This window comes from Leiobunum rupestre, chromosome 1 (genome assembly GCF_980474605.1).
Source record: "Leiobunum rupestre chromosome 1, qqLeiRupe1.1.hap1, whole genome shotgun sequence".
In the NCBI taxonomy this organism is placed as follows: domain Eukaryota; kingdom Metazoa; phylum Arthropoda; class Arachnida; order Opiliones; family Sclerosomatidae; genus Leiobunum; species Leiobunum rupestre.
In genome coordinates, this window is record NC_143384.1 from 26,436,161 (window position 1) to 26,455,548 (window position 19,388).

Consider the following 19,388-nt stretch of genomic DNA (forward strand, 5'->3'; position numbering starts at 1 on the left):
TTTTTGTAATGTTTATGCGTAGGTTGTGAATGTTGAGTTCGTGTTATGACGGTTGTGTTTGTGTTTTGATGGTTGTGCATGTTGAGTTCGTGTTATGATGGTTGTGCATGTTGAGTTCGTGTTATGATGGTTGTGGATGTTGAGTCTGTTGTGTTTGTATGGGCGTTTTCTCTCCAACTTCTTCTAACTGACTTTGGGACGGACCGAGTGCTGAGTGTAATGCTACCTCTCAACGTCCAATGGCAGGGTTTCCACCAATTGTTCACGGTATCCGTTTTAGTATCAATTTGCGAATTATTGGCGCCGGCCGGGAATCCAACCCGGGTCTGCCTCGTGCAAGAGATTTACTCTAACCACTCAGCCACCAACGCTTGTTAAGATAGGGTGTTTTTCTAAAAAACAGCTTTGGCGAATGTCATTTACAAAGTTATAACGTTAGGTACTATAATTTATTCTACATTATTTTAAATATTTATAAATAATATTAATCTTATATTTAATGAAATATTTTAAAATTATATAAAGCTTATATTTAATTAAATATTTATAAATTATATTAATCTTATATTTAATTAAGGCTTAGGAGGTTTGCAAGTTCAATATGCGTAGTTGATGATTAATGAAATTAAAAACGACTTCGTTATATTTGCATATTTAATAAAATATTTATGATATTTACATAAATATTTTATTAAATATGCAAATATAACGAAGTCGTTTTTAATTTCATTAATCATATTTAATTAAATATTAATAAATTATATTAATATTATATTTAATTAAATATCTGAGTATTTTAATTCAATTGACCGTGTTCGGGAATTGAACTCGGGTCGCATAGTTACAATGCAGATATTTTACCGCCGAGCCATTGACTTCCTTTAGGACAATAAAAAGTAAATAAACCATTATGATAAGGCGGGTTTTTTACCTTTTAATAACGCTTAGAAAAAGGATAATTATTCAAAACTTTCGCGGAAACTATATCAAAGTAATAATATAGCGCCACCGTGTGGAGAATTATCAATCAAACCGGGTAAAAAATATAACCTCTTCAATTTTTCGAATTTTAGTCAAATCTCGACGGGTTAAAAAACACAAAATAAATGTATATAAGGCCGTTGCGGTCAATTTAGAAGATTTAGTCTTTCTTAGTTCTTGGCTGTCAGACGAACTCCTACAGGACGGGGTCCTGGTGTCGGTCAAAAGTTATGAGGTAACTTTGCGGTTTTAATTAGTATGTTCGGTTTTCGGTCAAGAAAAGAGTTAAATTGTGTTTCGCGTTTGGAACGTGAGTGAATGGACTTAAGTGTATGAACAGTGCGTGTTTAAGACTGAAAGTGTTAAAGTAATTGAGAACTGACTCAAGTCAGCTGTGAGATAAAATTGATTGTTATTATTTTTTGTATTGGAATAACCTAATTATACCCTAGAAATTATCACCTCAACCTGTGAGGCTTATTAAGTAGATTGGAAGTTATTAGTAGCGAACAGCTCTCAGCTGTTAATTAAGACAGAGTTTATAGTTAGGTACTTTGAATTTAGTTAAAATTACTCAGTATATTTATGATATTTACTTAAGTGTGTGTTTTGGTTTATTTTTCAATCACGATGAACTAAGATAAATCTAGTCTTAGACACTTGAGTACCAGTTCTGTAGAATTACGTAGAAGGGATATATATTGTTGGGTTATGGATGAAAGTTAAATTTAGAACGTTCCATAGACTGTTCTGAATAAAAATTTATAATTTTGCATAATTCTGGTTGCCATTTTATTTTCTAATCACTCGCCCTCAACATTAGAGTTCTGGCAATCCCGAATCAAATAAATTTTCAATTTAACGGCGATGGGAAATTATTCTCGTAAATTTATCGCGCGGCCTTAGGAATATTCTTTTAACAAAATTTCGATAAACTATCGTTTAATTAAAATCGGCCCAATTCCGTTAAAATTATAAACTAAAAATCGAACGGTCGTTATAATACCCTCTGTAGATAATTTTTCATTAAAATTTGCTTTGTATTATATTAAACTGATAAACTTGTACTGTAAAAAGGGTTTAATTCAATTGTGCATTGTTATAATACGTCTAACTCACTGCTGTAACTACTTAACTTATGATATTCTGAATAAATTAAAATTGGTCGTTTCGTCTGAATTATTTTAATTATAATTACAATTCTATACCGGGCGGGATAGAACTGGGATAACATTTTTAACAAATAACTCTAAATTGCGGAGATATATCTTTAAGGGTTATCTCGAGAAATTAATACCACTAGGGACAATTCTTCCGAGGAGAGGTATTTTTTGGCTTGCCAACTTGTTTTTAATTATACACTTATAATATTTTTAACATTTGTGTTTTTTATATTTTTTAGCCTTTAAATTATTTATTTCCTTTTCTTTAATTCTTTATTATTTGTTAATTTAATTTGTTAGATTATAATTTAGTTTTATTTGTAGGGTTTCCCTTTGTTGTTTAGTGTTTAAAAAATATATTGTTTGAAATATAATGGTTATTAATCAATATAATAACTAATTGTGTTTGATTACTTTTACTAAAAAAGTTTAACATTGTTTTAAAAATAATAAAACTATTAAAATATTTGCGAAAAAATAAAAAACTTGTTTATATTAATATAGATATATATATTTTGGGTGGGGCCAAAACTTGCCAAGGCTATAAAGCGAAGATCGCGAATTTGTTTTCCTTTCTCGCAATTAACTAATTAGCTTTTTAAATTGCTAAAAATGAAAAAAAAAAATTATAACCAGACGTAAATGAACGGAGTAATTGGGGGGGGGGAGGTCAAACATTACCACCGATATCTCGGTTCGAGATTGTCCGATCGTGTCCAAACTTGTTAGGGTGATAGAGCAAGGCTTAAGGGTTGTGGACAGCGGTCGAGCGTCGAGGTCAAAAGTCATCGTCAAGGTCAAATTTAGGGTTAAAACCAAAATATGTTTTTCGACTTTTCCCAAGGTCAAAACCGGTTTTTTGGGAAAAAAAAATTACGAAAATTTGGCGGCCTTCTTGGAAAAAAGTGTTAAGTTTTAGTCATCCTCTACTAACCACGACGAAGGCTTTAGTTATTTAGCTATTTAAGTTAAACCACTTTGTGATAAATCCATAGGACATTTGAATTTAGTCCATTAACTCATTACGACTAGTTCCCTGTCACCTTATTTATTTATATTATAGTATATAAATCCTTCTTAATACTGAAAATTGGTGATTATACTGGGTTTCACTTTCCATTGTATGTTTACTGGTTGAATTTAATCACCGAAGGGAACTGTGGCTTATTGTCCTCAACAAGTTTGGATTCAGAATGCATCTTTGAAGAACAACATTTTGTTTCACCGTGAAATGAACCGAGAAAAGTACGAGACAATTCTTGAGGCGTGTGCTTTAGAAGAAGACATTAACATTCTTCCAGCTTTCGACGAAACAGAAATTGGCGAAAAAGTAATTTAAATCCATTTGGGTTCATTTACAATTCTTTTCAACATTGCATTGAGCGATTTGATGTAACCATAATAACAATAATAATACAGTAAAAAACAAAGAAAACAATTTGATAGCGTACATAAAATTGTGACTGAAAAATAGAACTCCATTAATTATTTATTACGACTTAAATATAGTGGAAAAGTTGGTTTTATAATAGAATTCTTATCATTTAGGTTTAGATTTCAGAAATTATTCAAAATATTCTATCATTGCAAATGATTTGATCATGTTATGTTCAAGCAAATTTTATACATTAATGGATAATATTTCAAAAAAACTCTTAGTTAGTTGAAGTACACTCTGTTTAAAAGTCTTCGACAGGTGAAATTTTGGCCATCTTTTTAATTCTGCTAGAAAACTATAATAGATATATCGATGAAACCAATTGCAACTATTATTTATTTTCCAATATCTTTCGTTATTTATCGGTTTCGTCCGCCAAAAATTAATAGTTTTGGTGGTAACCGTCAAAACTAATTTTTGACAACTTTTTAAATATTGGTTCTACGGCACGGTTTCACGCGTTTTTGAATTCACAATGGTCGATTCATATTTAGAAAGTGGAAAAATTATCCCTCTACAACCAACGGTTGAGAAGTTATCGCGTTTACAAACTTTCGTCGAAACTAGGAAACACCTAAAATGCATCAAGCTAATATTAATAACGCAACTTCGACAGCTATCCAACAACATTGAAAATATATTTAATTAAAGGCCAGTTTAAAAAAACCAAATTCCTAGGACAACTTGGGAAGTGGTTTTAAGATTATCCGTTTTATACGCTAAAGCTTTTAAAAAGCTATTTGCGTTATAAATTGTTTATAATAATTGTTACCACAATTTTAAACCAGCCTTTAATTAAATATATGTTGTTGGATCGCTGTTGAAGTTGCGTTATTAATAATCGCTTGATGCATTTTAAGTGTTTCCTAGTTTCGACGAAAGTTTGTAAACGCGATAACTTCTCAACCGTTGGTTGTAGAGGGATAATTGTTACGCTTTCTAAATATGAACCGACCATTGTGAATTCAAAAACGCGTGAAACAGTGCCGTAGAACCAACATTTAAAAAGTTGTCAAAAATGAGTTTTGACGGTTACCACCAAAACTATTAATTTTTGGCGGACAAAACCGATAAATAACGAAAGATATTGGAAAATAAATAATAGTTGCAATTGGTTTCATCGAGCTATCTATTATAGTTTTCTAGCAGAATTAAAAAGAGGGCAAAATTTTCACCTGTCGAAGACTTTTTAAACAGAGTGTACCAAAAACATTGATAGAATTAGAGAACTCCAAAAAAGAATAGTAAGTACAGTGTATAAAGCGCACACAAAAAGGTTTTTTCTTGAGAACAAGATCTTAAATGTAAGGCAACTATATAATTTTGCCAATTTAACTTTTTTATATAATGACATAAATTCGGTTTTAAAAATATCTGAAATATTAATCCCAACAATCAGTAGTAGAATAAACAAGATTGTAAAAGAAACAAAATGTAAAAACTAGCAAAAAACTAGCGTCAATTTTTTACAAAGGCGTAAAAAACTTTAACCTTCCAGATTAAATTATACAATTTGCTCCATCATTACAAAAATTTAAATTTATTTTGAAATATTTTTCTTTAACGAGCCGTTTAGTTACGATTAACAATATGAAACCTGTTTTTTTATATTTTTGGTTTAATTGTTGTTATTTTTAGTCTTAGGTTAATATCATCGTTTATTCCCATTCGACCGAAATCTCATTCGACCTAATCCCATTCGACCGAAAGAATTTTAAAATGTAGCCCAATTGGCGGGGTGATTTGGTATTTTATTTATAAGGTATGTACTATCGAAGATCCATGTTTAGGTTAGGTTAGGTTAGGTTAGGTTAGGTTAGGTTAGGTTAGGTTAGAGTTGGTTAAGTTTACTATTTCAGTTTTGGTTCAGTTACTTTTCTTGACTAGGTGAAGATAAAAATATAATTCATGCTCATTCCATTTTATTTTCAAATAAATGCATAGTACAAAGATATTAAAATGGCATAGCTAAATTCATAGCTACTGCATCTAGTAGGGAGAGTGCTACTTCATTTTGAGATTTCAAAGGATTCTCGCGGTCTTTGTAGCGTTCGGTCGAATGGGACACATAAAAGCGTTCGGTGGAATGGGACACATAAAAACCGCACATTTCGGCGGAATTCGGTCGAATGAGCCACCTCAAAAACCGCCTTCGGTCGAATGGGATTTCGGTCGAATGGGACTAAAGCAATATCATACTTTGCTAATTATGATTTTAAAATTGTTTTTAATTTATTCTTATATAATTTCGATATTATTTTGAAGAAATTATATATTTTATATAAAAAAGGGCTTACAAGCTGACTTAGTCCTTTATTTCTCCTGTAAAAATTTTATTTGAAAAAAAATTGATGATTATGATGGCAAAAGGAACAATGTATTACCTTTAAATTCGCAGTGACCACCAAATCATTTAAAATTTAATGCAGAAATCATTAAATGTAAATTTTGTATTGACTTTTATAATATTCTGTCAATTTAAATGAAATTGTAGCTTATCAAAATCAATTATATAATTAACTGTAATAAGAATATCAGCAGAATATCTTTAACTTAAAGTGTGTGCATTTTGGTAATATCTGTATAATAACAGTGTTCAAAACCTTAAAGATTAACTCTACAGAAATCACTTGAAATTATGGTTAATATTTAAATATTTGTGCAGGGAATCAACCTCAGTGGGGGGCAAAAGCAACGAGTGAGCTTAGCCAGAGCCGTTTACTTTGATAGAGACATCTACTTGTTGGATGATCCTTTGGGCGCGGTAGACACTCACACCGCAAACCATTTATTCGAGAGGGTGATTGGACCTAATGGACTTCTTCAAAATAAAGTTGGTTACACATTTTTAAGTTCCTATGCTACTCTCAGGCTTATATCTCAGACACCGTTCACGCAATGAAATTATGTTGATCCCGGATTCACCAGAGGGAAAACAACTGTAATACTGAAATTCCCCAATGATAAAATTTTCTAAGGTATAAAAAAATTTCATAGCGGTGTCGACGCTCACTGTTTCTCTCAAGTGAAAAGCATCTTTAACAATTGATATATTAATAAAATTAGCCCAATCCCAAGAAATGACTTGTAGCTTAGAAAAATGCCTATAGTCGAAGGAGGGGTATTTTCAAAGAACCCCACTTTAGAAACTAAGCATTATTTTGAATTAAGCATGAGATAACTATTACCTAAGTAGAACGACAATTATTTGTGTAAATATTTAGTAGGATTAGTTAATCAATGATAGAAAAAGTGTTTAAACTTCCTTGGAATAACTTTATTTTAAATTTTGTTTTAGACGAGAGTAGTGGTAACCCACAATTTGTCTCTTCTTCCACATTTCGATGTTGTTTACGTGATGGATAATGGTAAAATTGAAAGCAAAGGGACATACGAAGAATTGCTAAAGAAAGAGGGTCCGTTCAAAGATCTCTTAAATGAGTTAAACAAAGAAGGAATTAACAACAAAAGGATGGTTCAGACAGAGAAATCGAAATCAGACATAACAAAATATACTTCAAAAAGGTAATTCCAATGTTCTATTCTGTAGTTAAATGTTTACGGTGATCTTCAACGATTGCCAGCATCTCCCGTAAAAGTAGGCGCTCTGCCATTTGCACGTATGCTTTCAGTTTTTTGTATGACGTAAATCCATAGTCCCAAGCGAGACGGTGAACGTTCTTCTCAACCCAGGTGTTCTGACGTTGAGTGCGGGAGGGTAGATCGACTCGGGAGTACAGTGGGGTAAAAACTCATGCCGTGACCCGGGGTGCAGCCTCGGCTGAACAAGCTGCCACTTCCTTGGATACTTATCTCGGTTCGCCGGTCCAAGAATTCTACATCTACGATTATCAATTTTTTAAACTTGTAATTCAAAAGTAAAATAAATACAGCGTCCCCAGCGAAAAGGGCTAAAATACATAAAAGGGGTTATACTTAGCTCTTGTCAGGTTATTCTTCTTGACTTGAGACTTCTATGGGAATTAGAATGGTTATCCACTCTAGTCGCTCGACTTTATATACTAAATTATTGCGCCATTTTTTACGTCACCACAGCGTTGTACGTTCATAGTGGTTAAACGCAAAGTTTTTGCACCGCCGCTGTAACATTACGCACCCCATTCGCCACTTTAATAATACCCTGGAATCAGTGTTTCAAATTTAAGTCTTATTTGCATATTAAAATGTTGCTTATTTCTTAATTCGTAATTTACACGGTCTTCGTACAGTAAAACTCGTACAATAGTTTGGGAGATGCGTACGCGCTTCATACAGCTGGTAAAGAAGTGGGGACTGCCATCTGGATTTTAACTTTTCATTTCTGCGGGTTTTGAAAAAACTGACCTTCTATCATTTATACAGAGTAAGTCTGCTGCCTTCTATAAGCCTTTCATTTAGTTAAATAATAATAATAATCAGCTAGGCTAATACCCAAGGCACCACCTTAGGACCAAGTCATCTAGCGACTTATAATGCAATTAAACAGGTGGCCGGTTGCAATGCGTAGAAGGGTGGTGGCAAGCCCTTCATGCCACGCGAGCCAACAGCTCCGTACACTAACTATTAGCGAAAAGCGGGAACTTTCAATCAAGATTATTCTGCAGGTGGAAAAAGAGTCGACCGTCAACCATTAATACCCACAAAGCTGCTGCCTTTTACAAGCCTTTTAATTCACCACCGGTGGTGATCTAGCTTTGAGTGTTCAACACCCAGCACCACCAGGTGGTCCATACTTGGTAACTCACCACTTGGTGGTGGACTTACTCTGCGCTGGCTGAGACTGGCCACTAGTTCAAGGACATTGATCCGTAGACCGCCATACGCTGATATCCACTCTGACATATAATTTTAATTGCTTTATATTTATTTTATAATAACCTGATTTTCAAAAATAATTTATTTTGCAAATTAAGGGAAGAGACGTTTGAAAAAGATAGTGATGAAATCGTTGGAAAAAAGATAATTTCAGAGGAAAGAAATATTCAAAGTAGGGTAAGTATTTGGTAAACATAATTAACACATCGTTGAATTCTTAAACATTTTTGACAACCGACACTTCAAAGGTTCTCTGCTACATTTCAATAATCTTGAAACATATTTGAGCAAAATGCGTAACTATTGTAGATGAATCAATTGGGTTAGTTGGTAACCATTTTTGCTGGAAGTCAAACGTTAAGCCTCTTTTGAAACAACAAACTTGATAGTCGTCTTATTGCGCAGATCAATTCGTCCATCTTTAGTTCTTCAAAAATAAAAAAAACTTGTCTGCTAGATTCAAAAACAGAGTTTTCCTACTCACGATTATATAACAAAGCGACTACCCACTTCCAGCATTAGACCTCCGAAAAACCAAGCTCCATTGGTTGCAGTAGTGCGCTTTCAAAGTTGGCTACAATGGTAACTATGGAGCTAAAGTTTTTAGAATTCCGGCCGGAAGTGGGTAAATACTGTTGACTTCGCTCAGGACAGTAATTTCGAAGTTAGGGTCTGTTTTACTTTTAATTTGTCTATGATTATTAGAAATGTCGTTCCATTTAAATTAAAAATTATGCTTTGAATTACCAAGTATTAATATTCAATAAACCCTCAATGAAACGATCATCGATTTCCGTAGTAAAATTTATCGTATACTACTCAAGATTTGGCGTAAATTGGGTTCGAAGTTGCGCAAGGATATATATTATTGATTTTGGGGTTGTGAAAAACGCGCTGAAATGAGCGTATGCATATTTTTTATAACGAAAAATATTGATGCTTGATGTACGAAGCTCGTTGCTTTTGAAACCAACCTAACGTAGTGAAATTGCGGATAAACTCATAATATGTTCCGATTGCAACGGTAACAAAAACTAGGTGGATCTTTCAAAATTTCATTCATTTGTTAATGAATCTTCTACAGTTAAAAGTTATTTCGTAAGATATTTCAACCTTTCCTATACTCGCATTTTGTATTTTTATTAATGTTAAACAACCATGAAAGATAAATTATATTATTAAAAAATGTAATATATCCTTAAATGTAATTTTGCTGATGATTTTGCGTATGCGTAAATTAAATGCAATTAAGACCACCGTTGCAAAGTTAAATCGTTATTTACATGGCTTCGAACGTTTGAACTCAATCGTGTGATCTGTGAAAACTTACGTAGCGTTGTTAATACATTTTTCAACTGCAACAATGCTTTTTCTTCTCATCTTACAGATATAAAATGTGTCCTATGTTGAAAAACATCAAAATATCGAAATTCTATAAACGTTTTCTGGTATAAACTATTTTTTCCTTTTGTTTTACAGGGAGTTGTTTCAGTGGCATGGCAATATTTAAACCTAATTGGCTTAAAGAGCGGATTGGCCATTTTCTTTGGCTTTTCTAGCGCTTATGCTTTATCTGTGTTTTCCAATTACTGGTTGGTGCTTTGGACTGCAGATATTCAGTCTTCAAATGCGTTTCAGAGCAATGCCACTATGTCCAAAATTAAGGGACTCTCAATATTTGGAACAATTAATCTGGCCCATTTTAGCATTTCCTTAGTATCAACAATCTTTTTACTGATTTTGATGTTAAACGCCGCGGTTAAAATGAATCGAAAACTACTAGAGTCAGTTCTTCGATCACCGTTAGCCTTCTTTGACACCACTCCAGTTGGACGTATCCTCAATCGCTTTACATCTGACGTCCAGGAAGCCGATCAAGGAATTAACTTTAATTTGGTGATGTATATCACATATGTATTGCAGACAGTATCTGTATTAATAGCAGTAACGACAGAAATTCCATTCTTTGCTTTGGCGATAGTACTTTGCCTGGTGCCTTTCATATTTATTAAAGTAAGAACCAATTTCACTTTAATTAGTACAATAAAGATTACAAGAAAAATTGTTTCGATGCATAATAGCAAAAGTGTATAACCTTGTTACATATGTGTGACACTTCCTATTCTCCACGTGAAAAAGTTTTACTGAGAGCATAACGTGCATCGTCACCGTTTTGCGTCCACTTGCTAATGCGTCACACGAAGCCTTAAACAGTGCCTCGCTAGGGGGAGATTTGCTTCTTGTGATGACATCACTCCGTTCCCCAAAGTGACAAACTTATGAAATAATATTATAGACTTATAATAATAGTTAATATCTCCTGACCAAAGACTGAATTTTGGTCAACTTTATATGACAAACGCAAACAATATGACGAACTGAAATGTTTCTTACCGATCTGATAAAAACTCAAGGATTCAGTAGATCTAAATATAATTTCCAAATGAACAAATGAGGATTTTCAAATGGGTCATTGAAACGGAAAATAATTTTGAAACACACAATCTTTTATTTTTGTTATTTGACAAGAGAAATCAAGGAGAGGTCTGATAAAAACTCGAGCTCCCACAGTCCCTGCTGGTAATTGAAACTCAAATTTTTACAATATTGTACCTATTTAGGTCTTTTTATACAATACGGGAGGTCATATGACAATGTTTTTTATACGTCACTTAGCTGTAGCTCTTGAAGGTAGAGAGCACGCGCTGCAGTCGCGAGACCCTTTCGGAATCAGAAACCCGCGTGAAAAACTTACATGCCAGTATAGCACTTAAATAACTGGCGCTCGTGACGGGAATAAGAACATTTAACCTTATAATTTTTATTAGTTTAATTTTATAGATATCGTCGATGAACTAAACCCATATAACATTTTCGCGGTTATATTAAGAAATATTCTTTTAAATTTCTAAAAGAGTATGGGATAGTTTAGGCACCTGCATTATAGAAAATTGATATCTTTCCGAATATTTGTGATAAAAGACTAGTGTTTCCACCACTGATATCAAACTTCTTTGGAAAATTTTATTAAATGTTTAAAGTCGCAAAAATGGCAATTTGTTTGATTTTAGTTTTCAGGCGGTTTATGAAATCAACCCCTTCTATGTTAACTAACGCGAAAAGGTAGAAAAGTCCATAATAAAAATGGGATAAACAAAGCTAAGCGCTGACAAATTTAAAGTAATGATAAAACTACGAAATACTCGAACCCAAAGGTCTTCAAGAATAAAATATAATTCTTGTTTAAGTATTGAAAGCCTGAATCATAAATGGCTAGTTTGGTGCTATTCTAGATGGTTCTTACGTTGAATATCATAACGTATAAAGAATATACTTCAACAAAATTATATTTGGGATAAAAAAAGCAAAATTATCAAAAACGTTACACAAGGCTAAGCGGTGCGCAAGAACCTTTCCACCACCCTCCCGGCCACCTGGGATAATGGCTTTTATAGTCGCTAAAACTCGCTATATGTCTTGGGCACGGCCGTCTCGAGATCTGCTTCGCGCTCATAGCGGCCCAGGCAAAGATTTCCTCTCCTATGTATTTCCGCGAATACCTTTTTTTAACACTAGGAGCGCTGTCCGAGCCCCCCCTTAAATGTAAAAAATCAGCGGGATATTTAATAGTTTTCTATGGCGGTAAATTCAACTAGTTAATCATTTTTGCATTGTTTTTCAAAAACTTCTGGAAAGTTTGGGATATACAACTTATGATTTGATCTTTATCTAATAAGTTTTCATTTAAAACATTTATTTAATTAAAGTAATATGCTTATATTGAGTTATATTAGTTAATTGCTAAGCCTAACCAAAGTTTATTTTGTTTTTCACTGGTTTCAAGTTTTTAAGTTTTCAAACCAGTATTCACATTTATTTTATCAGAATTTTAAATAAATAACCAAAATATTATTCATATTATTTAATAAATAGCTTTATTATTCTTTAAATTAAGTTCACATTTCTCAAACTTTAGTTTTAAAATCAGAACAAGTGTCCATTCTTTGCTAGAAAATTATTTTCCTCAATATCTAGAAAAAGTTCAAACCGACTGCGAGAAGAAAATATTGACAAAGGAAACATATGAATCTATTAGAATAACTTCATTGTCTACAATATCTTGCGTGTCATACCTCCTTAAATCTGGTTTCAGCATTCTCAGGCAAATGGCTGGAGGGAATGACATGCTGGATGCAAGAGCCACTATATTCAGTTTGGAATCCATCCTTAAGAGATGCACTATATCATTATTTATTTATTTAGAGGTTATCTACAAAGCCGCATAGGCCAACTTATGTGTAGACTTACAGAATCGCAGGATTAAAAATGAACAGAATATAAAAAATTGTATAAAAGTAAGCAAAAAAAAATAATAGTAATAATAATGAGATATATACAAATAATTAAAAGCAAAAAGCAAAGCCAACATTAAGAAAACAATGAACAAACGAGTAAAAAATAATTACGAGATCATGACCAGGCAGATAAATGTTCAGATAATAAATAGCGGAATTTGTGATAATTAGATTGTGTCACAATATTTGATGGCAAAGCATTCCAATCGGTAATGAAACTATGGGAAAAAGAATTTAGTCAAAAACCTAAAACATCTAACGTTCCCCAAGACAGCTTCACAGATCTATCAGCCATGATTGATACTAGACTCGATGAATTTTCCACTATTTTTAACGGCAATGAAGTTACATTACCATCTGAAGTTACTGACATACTAAATGCTTTGGACGGCTAGCAAGTATCGCATACTTGGCTGATTATGTAGTACAAATCCTAGAAGAAAAACATTTTTGCGAATTGTGCCTAATTCTGACTCACCATTTAAATTATCCGACAGAGGAAACCTTAGGTATCCCCAGCAAAGCTTTATCATGTTAATGGCTAATATTGGATATAGTAACAACATTCTAGAGAGAGCTGTACCCTATCTTTGAGATTCACCTGCAATTTTAAAAAACATTGAAATCCACTTGTGGCCAAAAATTGCTCTATGCCCTTACATCCAATGTGATTTGAATAATAATCACCCGAATGAAATTGCTGATTTAATTTGTAGAAAGGTTGTACCCCTAATTATCACAAATATTACCAAAACTCTGTCCGCAAAATTTTAGAAAGTGAAAGAACTTGTGCATAAGCCTCTTTCTCAAAAAGTACTCAAGTTGTAAATTCTAAATTTTTCCTATCTATTGTTTAGTTGTGTATCATTCAGTGGGAAATCCACCTTGGTTTATTATATTTATCAGATTTAAATACCTTCCAAGTTTCCATCACTATTTTCATTCATAGAGATCTTCCAAGTGACAGTTAATTAATCCATGCCAGTATAAATCATCATTATATGTTAACTCATATTCCACCTAGTCAACACATATAAATTATCACACGTTAACCCATATTTCAACTAGTCAATATTTGAATAAATAATCATACTATGTTAAACAATATTTCAACTAGTCAATATTTGAATAAATAATCATACTATGTTAAACAATATTCCAACTAGTCCTGTATAAATTATCATAATAATACATCATCCTATATTCTAACTATTATGTATTATTAAACTTATTTTGGCTCTTAAAAAAACAAGTTAATACCTTAATAATAAACTTTTACATAATCTTCAAGAGAAGTCACATTTGTTTTCTTTTAAAATTCATTTATTTTACTACTTTAATTCAATTAAGTTTTTAAACATTAATACAAAACACAGGCCTCTGGAAGTTACTACATAACAAAAATACAGCTGTAAGGAGAACCACTAGTTTATGTTTACATTTTTATACAGAAACGTCGACGGTGACTTCTGGCTCCAGAATGACCAAATTTTAATAACGTTTTTCAAAACTTTACTTTGCGTTAAAAAATCTGAAAAGGTGTTTAAATTTTTTATTATTAATTAACTTAAATATTACTAAAAAAATATTTTACAAAAAATTACACATTACGCGATAATAATTGAAATTCCAAAGTTCCGCGCCGTTCCTCCCATTCGATAACATGGCTGTGAATTTTCTCAAGGGGGGGCTAGACTAGCGCCATAAAACGATGTGAGAAGTTTTTGAACTAATTTCCCATACGCGATTTTCGTACGATCGCCTGGGCCGCTATGAGCGCGAAGCAGATCTCGAGACGGCCGTGTCTTGGGCCTAAGATTTTATGTTACGTCGTTGAATTATAAAGAATATGAATACAAATTATCTGTGTTTCATCTTAAACTTGTCAAAATCATTATTATTTTAAAATATATTTTATTGTAAAACTAAACTTCAAGGAAACTAAATGCTTTTAGGTGTTTTACTCAAAAGCTCATCGACAGTTGAAGAACCTTTTCGTCAACTCAAATTCTCCTCTGTTCACTCATTTTTCTGATACTTTGAGCGGTGCCATTGTCATTAGATCCCTGAAAGCTACAGACATATTCACCGAGAAAGCATTTTCACTCATTGAGGATAACGAAGCGAAACATTATTCATGGACCATGAGTATAAGGTTAGAAACTTTAATATATTTAAACTAAACAAAGTGTTTTCGTGTGAAGTGTACAATTTGTTTTATTTATTTTACTTATATAATTTATATTTAACTTTAAGCCTCTTTATGTTTTTTTTATTATAAATGTTCTTGGCGCGTTGAATAATTTTAATTTTTTGGGGGGCTTGAATTTGGACAAATGTAGAGGAAAGTAAATTATTTAAATTAATTTCGTGTTTTTGCGTAATGCCCAGCAAAGTCGCTTAGGCTAGTTTAAAGTTCTTGTGTTTCAATTTCGGTTGTAACGGTACCGATAATATTGATATTCATTTCTACACTTACTCAACCAGGAAACACAAATAGGAAATGGTTTTCAAGATAATATAACCAGGTTGATATTAGTTAGATGTCATGGTTTTTAAATTCCGGTACATTTCAAAACACTTTTATTCAAGGCCATTTTGCGTTAACGTACTAGTGATCTTTTAAATAACGTTTTCCTCGCTATAATACGCTATTATAATAAAGTATCGCTAGATTTTTTATTAATTCATCAAATATAATTCGTATTTAAATGGAAATCCGTTAATATTAATGATTGTAAAAATCTGGACTATCCATATTTCCAATTTCAATAATTGGATATAATGTAACTTTCCATAACACAGCGTAGTTTATCTTAATCTTTTGCAATATCACTTTTATATATAATTTATCTTTCAAACCAAACGTATTAATAGGGCTGCAATAGTTTACGTAAAAACCTCCCCCTTGTAGGAGAGTAGATCGTACGGCATAAATCTTCGTCTACATTTCCTCAAATATCCCATATACGTTTCAGAGATAATGATTAATATGTTTAATAACGATTCCTAAACTATAATAACTTTATTTTCAGATGGATGTCCTTCCGGGTAAATTTGTTACTAATGGTGCTGTTACTCATCGCTTATCTATGGGCAATACTGTCAAAAGAATTCTTTTCACCTGGAATAGTTGGATATATTCTCAACAACTTGAACACGGTTTGTGTTATTAATTTATCACCTCAGTAAAATGATTCGAAATCATTTTATGCTTGGCGCCTTTAAAAAATGTATTTCACTTATTCAATGGAAAAGTATTGAATACTTTTATAAACATGACCACAAAGAAAATTTCTACGTACATGAAATACATTTTTGTACTTCACTCGATATTACTAAAGTAATATTATTTGGTCGACGAACCTATTACACTTATGCATGAAAATCTTTAGTTCAGACATTCCAAATACAGATATGTTCAAAACGTGATAAATTAAAATTGTAATATTAATATAAATCTAAGCAATATATTCCAAAGTAATATTTATGCAAAATAGGACTGAATATCGGAAATTTATGTAAAATATTTCTGACAAGTCAAAAATTTCATGACATTTTCTGAGCCGTCTTCCCCAAGTTATCGCTTTTCAGTTGTGACGCTACCCGAATTATTCGGCGAAAGTACAACACTGGTTTTTATTAAGTAACAGCAAGGAGTAATGGGGGTTGTTAAAATCTTGGGTTGGTTTTTGGGGTTTCTTAGCCAAATTTGTACTACGGGTTCGGTGGGTGCTGCGGGTACACGGGAAAGCCCGATTTTTAATAGAGATATATTTTGTTTCATTATTTTATTATCTGAAATGTGAAGTCAATAAATATGTTAAAAAAATCCAAAAACATTCAGACTAAGATTATTAAGGTGGTCCTTGTAAAATTATTTCTAAATTTTGATGTCATACCCTCTAATTTGGTTTAAAGCCCCGTTTCAGAGTTACGAGCTATCAAAAATCGGCCTAAAAACATTGAAATCAACGCTAATGTGAAATCTGTATTCTTCCTTGACCCCAATTGTTTTCATAAATTTATTGATTGTTTTTAGCGATAAAGTGATAAACAGATTGTCGAATATCAAGAGATCGTCAGAAATATGCACCGCCAGATTTTGAACTTAGTAAATTTAAGCTGGAAATTAGATTGATTAATAAATTGATGATAAGCCTAGTAGTGAGTTATACGCAAAAACCAAGGACACCTAACGAAAATTGTTATCTTTTTTAATTAATACAAAAAAGTATTTACAACAACTGTTCAAAATGCCCACTTTGGGCTCTAATCACGGACTGTAAATTTACAGTCCGTGCTCTAATACACAAACGACAACGTGGTAAAAATGATTGACGAAAGTCTTGAAACATTTCTGGTGTATTACCAATAATCTCGCACCCATTAATTATGCACTGCGATAAATCGTCGACATATATATATATATAGAAATGGCGCTAGCACAGCGTGAATTTATTTTAATTTAAATTGGACTTGGCCTTTGTAAATGACTGCTTGAGGGCGAGTTAGTTGCGGTGGTGTAGGTCGCCTTGCTCCCTTTTTACAAAACATGGTATCTTAAAATATTCAGTTTGAGTAAAAAATAATGACATTTAACGCGTACTCGATTCGCTATCTTTTTTCAAAAACCGGATATTTAAATCAATCAGTTAGGGTAATATCATTCAAATACCAAAACTATGTTATCAGGATAGCCATTGGTGCCCTTTATTTTGGGCTCTTAATTTTGGGCCCTGGATTTCTCGGCAACCGCTGAATTTACAAATATAAACGAAACCTGAAGAAAATAGGGGTGTAGTACGTTTCTGTAGCTTTGGGCCATGCAAGGCGACCCGTGTCAATAAAAACCAGACTCGCGCCAAAGAAATTCCAATTTAGCCAATCAGAGAGAGGCAAACAATCGTTCGGAATTTCCGTAGTGGCGCCACCCAAAGGTCATCAGACGAACTAGTGACTATTTACTTGGCGAAAAATGCCGAGAGTCGATACAGATTATCTGATCGAGTTTACAGTTTCGTGTACTGTTATGGTACTTAATTTAGTTAATTAAGGATGAATAAAAGTGTTCAATGAAATTTTTGGCTCGAGTAACAAGAGACAAGATTTGACAAAACAAGTTTTAAGGTAGAAATAAAGGTAGTCAGGTTGAAATTTTGACAAACACTATCGGACAAAAATCGAATTTTGAATACATATAATTAAATTTCTAAAGATAAATTACATTTTTCAAAAACACTGTTAACAATGCGCATTGCGATTATAATGAAATATTAAGTTTATAATTAAATATACCGATCATAATGAAATATTAAGTTTATAATTAAATATACCGATCATAATGAAATATTAAGTTTATAATTAAATAAACTGATCATAATGAAATATTAAGCTTAAAATTAAATATACCGATCATAATTAAAAATTAAGTTTATAATTAAATAAACCGATCATACTTAAATATCATGATGATAATTAAATATAACATTTGAAAATAAATATCGGTTTTGAAATTAAATATCATGATTATAATTAGATTACATGATCTTAATAAAATGACACGATTATAATTAATTGAGACGATTAAATTTAATTTACTCGATTATAATTAAATAACACGAATACAGTTAATTTACACGATTATAATAAAATAACACGATTATATTTATAAGTTTTTTCAGTGCCATTGTTCGTTTGATATCGATTATCCTGTAATTTTAGTTTCGAATAACTATTAATGTAAAGCTCCCATTGTTATTTTTTCTAATCGTTCATTTTTCCAACTTTTGCAGGTTGCACCTTTTGTGTGGCGCATATTAAGTTACGGAACATATATTGAGGCTTCTTTTGTGAGTCTGGAGAGGATATTTGAATATTTCAAATTAAATCCGGAAGTGAGCTAAGTTATATCAACACAATTTTCACTTTTGTAAAATTATTTATCAAGGTTATTGAGTAATTATGTGCTCCTTAACTAAAACTGATGCTAAATGAATTTCAATGTGAGAGATTATTTAAAGTTTAAGTGTTGTTTTTGTACAGTTTGCATATTTAGTATTTATTTCAATTTACAAATTTAGCTCGAATATTTGTACTTCAAAAAAAGTTATTAAAAAAATGCAGCACTCTGAAAAAATATCTTAAAATTAAGTAGTTTCTGAAATGTGAAAAATGGTTAAGTTAAGAAGGCCGAAGTAAACCATTTAATGAATTAGCCCGTGTCGGCTATTTTTTTTGCAAAAACGAATTTAACGTATAAATCTAGAAGGTTTTGTTTCACCCAGGGTCTTTTTGATTTGTACGTAACAAAAGTACGGCACCATAACAAAACCTTCTTCAGAAAACTTCGTATTTTTATTTCCTTCTTCCTAATAACTTTTGGGAGAGCAAACTTTGAGTTTGTTCTTTAATTAGCCGACTGCAGAGCTAATTAAGATTTAAAAACCCAGCAAAACCCGATAACTTTCAATACGTGAAAGAAAAACGAAAATTAATGCGGTAGGCGAAAAGCTAAACTCGAAAGAATACGGAAAAATAATACGGTAAGGAATACGGGTGAAAAGCAAACCTCGCTAACTTATAATACGCGAAAGAAAACCGAAAAAAAATACGGTAAAGAATACGGGCGAAAAG

General features: G+C 32.2%; 1 protein-coding gene across 1 annotated transcript in view; it reads left to right on the forward strand.

Moving 5' to 3' along the window:
* The window catches only part of LOC149961985 (ATP-binding cassette sub-family C member 3-like), a 150,912-nt gene extending 132,254 nt beyond the window's left edge, over positions 1-18,658 (forward strand). The window contains exons 15-22 of the mRNA XM_090163917.1: positions 3,298-3,474; positions 6,248-6,415; positions 6,881-7,107; positions 8,496-8,574; positions 9,877-10,410; positions 14,708-14,907; positions 15,788-15,914; positions 18,548-18,658. Coding sequence (XP_090020043.1) covers positions 3,298-3,474; positions 6,248-6,415; positions 6,881-7,107; positions 8,496-8,574; positions 9,877-10,410; positions 14,708-14,907; positions 15,788-15,914; positions 18,548-18,658 — 1,623 coding nt within the window. The remainder of the gene's footprint in view (positions 1-3,297; positions 3,475-6,247; positions 6,416-6,880; positions 7,108-8,495; positions 8,575-9,876; positions 10,411-14,707; positions 14,908-15,787; positions 15,915-18,547) is intronic.
* The last annotated feature ends 730 nt before the right edge of the window (positions 18,659-19,388 follow it).